This window comes from Vicia villosa, linkage group LG7 (assembly GCF_029867415.1).
Source record: "Vicia villosa cultivar HV-30 ecotype Madison, WI linkage group LG7, Vvil1.0, whole genome shotgun sequence".
NCBI classification, from domain to species: Eukaryota; Viridiplantae; Streptophyta; class Magnoliopsida; order Fabales; family Fabaceae; genus Vicia; species Vicia villosa.
Genome location: NC_081186.1, coordinates 102,658,775 through 102,669,863, shown reverse-complemented (window position 1 = coordinate 102,669,863; position 11,089 = coordinate 102,658,775). Strand labels below are relative to the sequence as shown.

Below are 11,089 nucleotides of genomic sequence, written 5' to 3'. Positions count from 1 at the left end.
GATCGAGCGCCGAAGAGGTATACACATACCCATCCATGTAAGCACCTTATACCTGATCAACGAGACAATCTTACATTGGACAAATAAGTGGTCTACATTCTCCACCTCTTTTAAAAACATGCACACCTCGCTTCCCCATCTATTGTCATAATTTGAAGCATAAAGAGATGTTTCCTAGTTGACAATCTATCATATATCAACTGCCATGAAAATACAACCAATTCAGAAGACCCAACTATTCAAAATTCTAGACAACCCTAAAATAAGTCGAATAAGGCTACCTCATCCCCTACCGCTAATGTAGACAGCCTAAAATAAGCATTCCTCACCGAATAATCCTCCAGAGGGATCATATTCCCATGACTAAGGATCCTCTTAAACTTGCTTAACCATTCCACCAATAAAATTAAGTAACTTTGCTAGGACCTTTTTCTCCTAAACAAGGAGAAAGCGCCTCCACATAAAATTCCAAATCCATAAGGTCTCCATTCAGATTCTTATCAACCACACTAGTAGAGACTTTTGCTTAGAGATATGGAATAATCTCTCAAAAGAGACATATAATAGGTTTACCTCACCCAAAATTTTTGTCAAAATATAGTTTTTAGGTAATTCCCAACCACCTTAGTATAAGAAGAGGCAAACTAGTTTGTTGATCAAATGTCAAATAAAGAGAAACTCCTATCCACCAGTAAGAAGCCTTTCTGCACTTCAACGACCTTCCTCCCATCAGAGAAAAATACACATGAGGGTCATACCTAGCTAAAATGATGCCCTAAATTCTCAATAGAAAGATTTCTTACTTTACCGTGAAAATGATTTCTCACTTATTTTATTCATATTTTATTTTAAGAAATTTATATAAGAATAAGTGAAAATAATATGTATACTATAAAATTAATGAAAATAATACTTATACAATTATAAATAAATAACTAGTAACAAACTCGTGCATACACACGGGTTCTGGTTTGGTACGCGTATTTGTTTATATAATATATTTATTTTAAATCAAAATCAAAATTTGAATAAAAATTTTTAAATCATAAATATCATTTTTTGTATATAAAAATATTTAGATTAATAATAGATTTTTCCCGTTTACAAGTATTATTTATATTAATGTATCATTTAGAAAAATATCTGGATCAATAGTAAATTTTCGTATATAAAAATATTTAATTTAATGATAAAATTTTTCCCGTATACTATTTTTGAATCAAAATCTTTTAGATCACAAATACCACTTTTCATATATAAAAATATTTAGATAATTAATAGATTTTTTTCATATATAAATATTATTTATGTTTATGTATCGTTTACAAAAATATCTAAATCAATTGTAAATTTCCGTATATAAAAATATTTAGATCAATAATAATTTTTTTCCTGTATACCTTTTTTGAATAAAATATTTTTGGATCATAAATATCATTTTTCATATAGATAAAAATATTTAGATCATTAATAGATTTTTTTCATATACAATTATTATTTATATTTAGGTATCGTTTACATAAAAATATTTAGATCAATAATAACTTTTTTCCGTATAACTTTTTTCAATAAAATTTTTTTGGATCATAAATACCATTTTTCATATATAAATATATTTAGAACAATAATAGATTTTTTCCAATATACAAATATTATTTTTGTTTAGATATCATTTACAAAAATATGTGAATCAATAAAATTTGATACTAATAGAATTTGACTATAAGTCAGTAAGAAGCCTTTCTGCATTTCAACGATCTTCCTCCCATTAGAGAAAAATACACACGAGGGTCATACCTAGCTAAAATGACGCCCTAAATTCTCAATTGTTTACTTTACCGTGAAAATGATTTCTCACTTATTTTATTCATATTTTATTTTAAGAAATTTATATAAGAATAAGTGAAAATAATATGTATACTATAAAATTAATGAAAATAATACTTATACAATTATAAATCAATAATTCATTTTCTAAATCAGCCACATATAATATATGAGATGAATCCTCCCTAATTACAAAGAATCCAATGCCTTTTTCATGTGCTCTATACCCATCTATGTCCATATACTTTATAAGAAACTTTATACTTGGACAATATATTTATACTTGCCGTAATCAGACTCTTAGATATATTATTGTTGTTACATGCACATGTGTCGCCAACTCTTGTTATTTTGTCTTCATCTTGTTGTTTTGATATTGTCTTGGATATTCCACCTTACTTAATTTGTCAAAGACAAAATAGTGCCATTTTAAATTATGTTCCAGCTATGATATAATAAAAGATGTTACTGTATTTTTTATTTGGAAGTCCTAGTTACAGTAAACTTGTGAACACAATAGTTGAAAGTCGCATTGAGTGGGAGTGGGACATACATGAGATGACAACAAAACTCTCACAACATAATTACTAATTTAATCTATTTTAATAATAATAATAAAAAAAAAAACTATGCATTTTCTATGGGACTAACTCAGTCCTTAATATTAAAACTGAAATATTCATGTGTATAATGTTGTAGTCATTTATGTATTTTTTGCATTTCAAGAAAAACGTGTTGGGAGGAAATACAAATCTTAACCTATAAATTTTTTTTTTCTTCTTTTTTTCTTTCTCTGATACTCTGTCTATTGTAAATAATTTGTATGTGAAAAGGGGATATGCACTGACAGTGTAAAATATTTTTTACAGTGTCAACCAATCACCACCATGTATCCAATTAAAACACAATTTTAATTTAAAAAAACTAATATGACATGGCAAGTGTAAGGATTTTGATTGGTTGTATGTGTAAAATTAGTTTACACTGTCAGTGCACTACCTTTAAACTCTTCACTGAAAATACTTAAAGTTCTATTTTATACTCAGATTTTTGTTTGCAATAGACATAATAATAATAATAATAATAATAATAATAATAATAATAATAATAATAATAATAATAATAATAATAATAATAGATAAATTAATGTAAATTAAAAAAAGAAACAAACATCAATATGAAATAAAATATTGATTTTTCGACTTAAATTAATCGATTATTCGTTTGTTTCATATTACATAATTAAAAATTGTACTTTTAAATGAAATAATAATTTCTTAGGAATTTTTATCCTTTTGTTTTAATGTTATTAATAATATGAAATGCTTATACTTAATCACTAAATTATACAATTCTAAATTTTTATTCTTCTTCAACTTGATACAATTCATAACGCTTCTAATATCTTCAAGATCGACGATCTTAAGTTGATTCTCCTTCACAAATCACAAGCAATTAAAGCTCCTTTTTAGTAGTAATCTTCACTCGATTCTACCAAGATTACCTTGTCCGAGTCTTTGAACCGATGTAATATGCTAGAAACTCCAAATCTTCATTAGAGAAGACTTCTTCTTTGTCTTCAATGGAAATCACTAAAAAAACTAATTTCTATTTTGAAAGCATTCACTAAACCATTAGCACCTCACTTGAATCCCATACACAACAAGAACTCTCAGACTTTCTCTTGTAATTGAGCAACACTCATACTCGTCAGTGGTGTTTAGTGTTTGAGGTAGAAGATGAAATTTCAGAAAATTTGACACAAAACAAAGTGTCTCAATCAAAAGATTGACTCTTAAAAAGATTTTTCTTTAAGGTTTCTCTTACGTGTGAATGATGAACAACAAAATTTATCAAAGTTTATTTAAAAAATTTAAGCAGAAAAAAAGTTTACATATATGCTAGATAAGAGGCCAAAAAATGTTTAAATGACTATTTGATTCTAGTTAAATGCATAAAAATGATTTAAGACAACAAATAAGAAGAATCGAATCAAGTGACAAAAATTGATAATATCCAAACTGGAACTCAATCATGATTTAAGTTACATGATCAGAATCTTACAAACAAACAAAAATAATGTAAACAATGTACACAAAATTAATTTTTTTAATCCCAAGAAAAATTATAAGGGAGAGAAAAATCATTTTGAAAAATTAATGTAGAAGGAAAAGATTATTTTTATGACAATGAATGATTACGATGTAATATGATATGCATATATAAAACTATAAAATGATCACATATAGTAAAAACAAATGATCATCTATGAGCAACATATCAGACAAATTAAAAACTTTTTTTCCTCAAAAGACAGTTCCTAGTCTCTTTCTTCGTAAGTTTAATGGTGTTCAGAGGGCCAACTATAAGGGAGGGGGTGAGTCCAAAGAATGTGTGTTAAGCGTATTTAGCGATTTCTTCGAACACGGGACACCGGCCTTGAAGAAAGGCCGGGGAATGCTCCGGGTAGTTCGAACCCTGGGGAGGAGGGTGAGAGTTCAGTAGGACTCTTAGAATGGGCTGGGAGAAACCTCTTTGATGAGTTAGTATACATATTTTTGGTCCGAGAATTACATGTGGTTTGATGTCGAGTCCTTGCCCAGGTTCAGAGCTTGTCTATGTAGACCGTGGGTTTTATTAGAAGGCACACTCAACCATAAATAAGGAAAATCAATAGAATTGGAGTTGCCTATACAGAGAAAAAGGGGGCTATGCTGCAACTTGACAACAAAGAAGGCAAGCTGAGGGGAAGTAGCAATTTGCTTTTTTTGATAGATAGTACCTCACCCGCGATAGAGTAAGCAATTTGAAGGTAGCGACGATCTGTATGTGCCCATGCAAGCGGAGAAAGACGATCCAAGCAAATTAAAGCAGGAATCGAGAAAGAAGGCTCATTCTTTCTTGAAATGGAAGTCTAATATAGGAAGCGATATGTGAGCGTCTGTCGCATCTCCATCTTATGTCACAATCCGGGATCTTCCTCCAGGTCGAGAAGATGCTCCACGGTCCATCTCTCCAGTTAAACATGATGATGACAAGGCCATCCCAGTGGACGAACCTGAACACTCAAATGGGGATGCCAGAGCAGTGGTCCGATGATGTGAGGACCTTAAGAAGGTAAAGGTGCCATAATAGAATACAGGCTCTCTTTAATAGAATACAGGCTCTCTTTAATAGAATACAGGCTCTTTCAAAGTACGAATTCTGGGTTTATTTCTCAATGTTGCATCACCTTGAACCCTCGGCAATGTCGGAAGTCACTTTTCCCGAAAGAGCTATGGCCGGGCAGAGCTTGGAGCACTTAGTCGAAGCATCTTCGCCACGCGGGTCCAAGATATTAAGAAAATATGACAATTAATAAGATTAAGGATATTAACAATCATACCAATAAAGATGATAAACAATGTAAATTGTTGCACAAAAAATTGTTAGCACAAAAAATTTTATCTAGAAAAAATATTTAAGTAAACTAAGATTAGATATATCTTCCTTCACATGAATTAGAGGTAGAAGATGAAATTTCAGAAAATCTGACACAAACCAAAGTTTCTCACTCAAAAGATTAAGTCTAAAAAAAGTTTTTCTTCAATATTTCTTTTAGAGGGAAATGAATGTGTGAATGATGAACAACCAAAATTATCAAAAGTTATTTTGAAAATTTAAGAGAAAAAAGTCTTATATATGGGTTATAGACGAGGCACAAAAACAGTGTATTAATGACTGTTTGATTGGAGTCAGATGCATGAAAAATTATTCTATTCAAGATATGAGAAGAATCTAATCAACTAATAAAAATTGAAAAATATTCGATATGTGATTCAAAACATGATTTGAGTCATGCGATTTGAATCACACGAAACCTTGATTCGAGTCACGTTTATGGCATTGAGCTTTTTTTCCAAAAGAAGTGCTGATGATTCGAATCAGATGGAATCATGATTCAAATAATGTTTTTGCCGAATTCAGTATTGGAAAATCATGAAAGTTCATTATTTGAATCATAACTACTCACGATTCAAATCATGCTAAATAACACTATTTGATTTGAATAAACCAAATCTTTAATTCGATTCAATTGTGTTGACTTTAGTCAATGTCCATTTTATGCAAGAAAACTAATTTTCAACTTAAGAGTGAGTGAGAGACTTATTTGAAGAACTCAAATATGATAAAATTACAACACGACAAAACATCTATAGAAGTAGATCGATACCAATATAACAATTTCAAAACGCCTCTTCTCCCTTACCAAAATCATGAAAAACTTTGAAAACCTCAAGATCGAGCGTGGAAAAAGTATATGCATACCCACACACCTAAACACCTAGTAAGATTTTGAGGAGGAAACTCCACAGTGGACAAACAAGTAAGTTGCAGACTCCACCCGCCCTAAACGCAGTGCACACCCCTAACTAATATCGGTGTATAAAATATGATGCCTAATTAAATTTTGTCTAGTCGACAGTCTATTCTATCAAACAACAAGGAGAACACCACCACTTCAGAAGAAGCTTATCTCTTCCAAATCCTAATTAACCCCTAAATCACCTGTCTAACCTAACTTATCCCCGATCGTAGAGATGACAATGGGTCGGTGCGGGTTTCGCACTACCCAAACCCGCACCCGAATACACAAAATACATTTATCCTACAACTTTTCACAATATTATATATATATATATATATATATATATATATATATATATATATATATATATATATATATATATATATATATATATATATATATATATATATATATATATATATGCAGATTTCACACTATCCTAACTCGCACCCGAACCCAAACCCAAACTCAGTCAACTCGAATTTTCACATGTTGACTCGAGTTCGAATTTGGGTGGACCCCACGGGTTTGGGTGGACTCCGCGGGTTTGTGTATGGTTGTCATCCCTACCCGACCGCCAAGGTAAAATGCCTAGCATAAAATGGAAAACATGAATCCAAATAAAAAATTAAAATTTAAATAAATTGAAATTTTACTCACTCCTTATTTTTTTTTTTTCTTCTAAGAATGTGAATGTATGATTTCATGCAAGAATTCCTCCACAAACCTATGTCAAATCTCTCTCACCCACATATATATTTGAGTTTATACAAGTTTTTTAGAAAAATAAAATCATTTTCAACTAAACTAAACTATTGGGACTTAAGGGATGCCCACTAATTGTCAATAAAATAAAGAGAGGGTGGCCAATCAACTCAGCGTTTATACACAATTTTATAAGAAACGATTTAGAAAACAACCGATTCTTGATAAGCATTCAACCAAATATATTAAAGAGAAACAATGGGTACTCACCCTTAATATACAACGGACAATCTGTATCAAACTGGGTGGGAACAAAACAGCAAAATAAGAAGAAAAAGCTGGAAAATAACAGTTTTACACACATCTCTAATAAAAAAAATATCACACACTCACATCCAAAATTATTATCTATCTTTGTTATTCATTACTAAAAGTTACTTAAATATAAGTACACAAGGATTGAAAATATAATAGGGATCATTGGAGAAAGAAAGGTCCTCCCCTTTGGGAAGATAAATATTAATCAATAATCATAAACAAAATTAACATAAGAAAATAAAAAAGAATAAAAATTATATAAAAAGATAAATAAAAATATAACAAAAAATAATCCATAATATCTTGTATTTTATGGATCTATTCTAACCTTGCCATAATGGCTTTTGAGATTGATTTTGTTGTTCATCATTCATGCAGTTTCCAATCCCTGCCATGCTTAGTATGTCACTATGAGAAAGTGGCCTGAGCCCCAAGAAATCTCTAGTCAGTCCATCATTTCCACCACCTCCTCCGCCACCACCACCGTCATCGCCGGCCGTTGTTTTAGGCTGTCTCTCATGATGATCTTTCTTTGGATTCATAATGCCACCAAACATTTCATCAAACTGTGTTGATTCAAATCCAGAAGGAGATGAAGAAGAAAACATAACATCATGAATATTACTAAGATATGAGGATGTTGTTGCTGTTGCTGCTGTTGTAGCTGTTGTTGTGTTTTGTTGTTGTTGTTGTTGATGTTCATGTTGATGTTCATGTTCATGTTCACGTGATGATGATAACAAATTCAAACCAAAATGAGCAGAAGAAACATTGTTGAGAGAATCAACTTGGTGGGACCTAACATTGATAGCATTCATAGCTGGTGAAGAAGCAGAACCTGTTCTATTCATAGTTGCACCCATCTGAGCTGCTTTCTGCAATAATGCAGTAGCTGACATGTGTGGGGAAGGTACTGTTTGGTAAGGAGGCAATGTGGGCCCATGAACATGAACAAGATTAGGGTTAGGGTTTTCTTGATGTTGTTGTGTTTGAGAGAATATTGATGATGAGATTTCACCAACATTTGGTGGGCCAAGCCAAGGTGGAATTTCCGAAAGATCAAAACTTTGATGTTGTTGTTGTTGTTGTTGTTCTTTTTTCAATAATGGAAAATTATTACGAACCTCTTGTTCTTGATGTTGATTATGATTATGATTATGATTATTGAATTGATTTTGTAGATTTATCATGTGATGATGATGATGAGGATGATGAGAAGATGATGGTGATTGTGATGAGGGTATAATCGGAATTGTATTATTTGTTATAACTCTTGCACTTTCTTCTGCTAATGCATCACAGAATGCTCTATGTGTTATGAAACTGTCCCTCCTGCAACAAAAAAATTATCATAAATTAAAATTACAAATTTACCCTTTTTCTCTTTCTCTATGCTTTTTCAACAAAAACTTTCTGATAACTTTAAAGACAAATAGTCTATTATAAGGTAGTGCATTAAAATTTTTCCTAACTTAGAATTTCCACTTTTTCCAAAGAATGGAATAAGTGATTATGGGAGAGCGCTATATCAATGTCTTATCATTTATCATTTATATCATTTTTCTTCATCTTCTTCTTCAGCAATGTATGAAATTAAAAATAAATAAATGTGAAAAAAAAACTATATAATATAATATTAAATGTGAAATTTATGCATTAAAGTCAACCTAGGATTCAATTCAAACATGTTCAGAAGAACCATAAATGAATGTTGTTGAAAAAAAAAATTCTCATATGACATTGATTTTGTTGTTACCTTGAGAAGAGAGTTCCACAGTCACATCTATACTCTCTTGTTCCACATGTTTTAGAATGAGCTTTCCAATCAGATTGAACAGCGTATTTCTTTGAACACTTTTCACATTTCCACTTCTTCTCACCGTGTTTTCTGCAAAAGTGCTTCTTGATTCCAGTCAAATCTCCCAAAGCCCTTGATGGATCATGATGCACACATGATGTTTCTGGACATACATACACTTTCTTCCTGATTTCTTTGCTTGTTCTTTGCTTCAACTTCCATGGTAAGTTGTGGCCTCTTCTGTGAAGCTGAAGATTTTGATCTCGTTGGAAGCCTTTGTTGCAGATCTCACATATGAATCGGTTTTTCGCTAGTAGACTCTTCGGTGACATGGCTATAACCTCAGCTTCAGGGTCTGAAAAATTAACACAACCATGTTCATCAAATTTATAAAAGTTTTGATTTTGAATATGAATATGAAATTTGAAGAAAAAAAAGTTGGAAAAACTAACCTGGGTTACCAGGGAGGTTTCTCTTTTTCTTCATTGGTTGAGATTGAGTTTGAGTTTGAGGAACCAAGTGTTGTTGCTGTTGATGATGTTGTTGTTGTTGTTGTTGTTGATGTTGTTGTTGGTAACTAGAACTTGTTCCAAATTCAGTTTTGTTACCAGAAGAAGCACTAGCTTCACCAGATGCAGAAGTTAAATTTGACATGTTTTCTTCCACCAATTGTTGTTGTTGGAACATCATTAAACCTTTGACCATGTTATAACTGCAAGTTTGAGGAAACTAAGGATCTTGTTCTTGTAGACTAAACTCTAAAGATCTTGTGTTTTTTTTTTTCATATGTTGTTTTTTTTGGATCTAAAGACAAAAAAAAGTTATAGACTGAATAGTTGAACACAGTAGTGAATAGTGGAGAGATTGAGAGAGAAAAACAAGAGAAGAGAAGAGAACAAAAGAACCCAAAGACAAGTTTTGTTTTTTATTTGAGGTTAAGAGAAGGAACAAGAGAGAGTGATAAATGGAAGTGAAGATGTTTCTTTGTTGTTGTTCATGGTTTGAAAAAACCTTAGTTGATAATGTTACTAAGAAAAATCCAACTATAGCCACACAAATATGAACAAAAGTTTAGAGTTTGGTTATTGTTTGAACTCAGAGAGAGAGAGAGAGATGATATGGATGAGAAGAGGGAATCCCTGAGCTTGTCCAAAACCACAAACCAAAGGGGAACCCTACTGCTAAACTCTGACGTTGCACTTTCTGTCTTTTCCTCTGTTCTTTTTCTCAACTATACAAAATATTATTATTTTTATTATTTTTTTAAAAAGTTTTTTTTTTTTGCTAAAAACTTTTATTTTGAAATATACCCATCTACAGTTGTCTTTCCATTTTCTTGCAAAAGTAAACACAAAAAGGGTGAATAGAAACAACAAGCAAAAAGGAGTATTATTTGTAAATAGCATAAGTTTTCACATGTTTTTCCTTAATAGAGTCTTATTACAATTCAACTTTTTTTTCTGTCTTTTCATTTTTCTATCATGTTAGTGTATTGTTTCTTTTGAATTATAAAAATTGAATGGAAAGTGTGGGAAATGGTGTGTTTCTCTCAACTTTTTAATGGAAAATGATTTTTGCACTATCATTCAATATTTCAATCCATCTACATCTTAAAAGGAGAAAAATATAGAGAAAAATGTTATGAATATGTCATAGGTTGGCAAATAAATTTGTAGATTTAAATTTAATTTGGTTTAATAACTAAATAAAATTATTCAATTATTTATCGAGGATTTAATTCAACGGTTGCATTCTATAATTTTTTTTGATAAATTGCACTCGCCTCCTTTGAAATTTGTTAAAATGAAATTGATAATCCCTCTAATTTTAAAATATTCACTAATCTCTTGACATTAAAATTCCTTTTAATTAATAGCGACAATGTTAATGTATAAATATAGAGGACATCTATCTATGGGCTATTGTCTCTTGAGTGTAATTTTCTCAAATTTTTTTAATTAATAATCTAATACTAATCTTTGTAAAGATTATACATTTTTATCTTAAATCAAGGGAGAGAATCCATATATTAAAGAGTCCATATATTGAATTCAATTAGTACAAATAGAGGTGTTATAAATTTTTGAATTCAG

The 11,089-nt window shown here is 30.8% G+C and overlaps 1 protein-coding gene across 1 annotated transcript; it reads right to left on the bottom strand.

Moving 5' to 3' along the window:
* Positions 1-7,360: 7,360 nt before the first annotated feature.
* Positions 7,361-10,182, bottom strand: LOC131616259 (protein indeterminate-domain 11-like). The gene is made up of 3 exons (XM_058887535.1): positions 9,449-10,182; positions 8,955-9,351; positions 7,361-8,530 (listed from the first exon to the last, which is right to left on the bottom strand). Exons 1-3 carry the CDS (start codon positions 9,699-9,701, stop codon positions 7,522-7,524), a joined length of 1,659 nt encoding a protein of 552 aa, XP_058743518.1. The 5' UTR covers positions 9,702-10,182; the 3' UTR covers positions 7,361-7,521.
* Between the last annotated feature and the right edge of the window lie 907 nt (positions 10,183-11,089).

Coding starts and splice junctions, on each gene's coding strand:
- LOC131616259 (XM_058887535.1), bottom strand. CDS start 9,701: ATGGTCAAAGGTTTAATGATGTTCCAACAACAACAATTGGTGGAAGAA. Junction 9,352..9,448: donor AAACCTCCCTGGTAACCCAG/GTTAGTTTTTCC, acceptor TTAATTTTTCAG/ACCCTGAAGCTGAGGTTATA. Junction 8,531..8,954: donor TGTGGAACTCTCTTCTCAAG/GTAACAACAAAA, acceptor TTTTTGTTGCAG/GAGGGACAGTTTCATAACAC.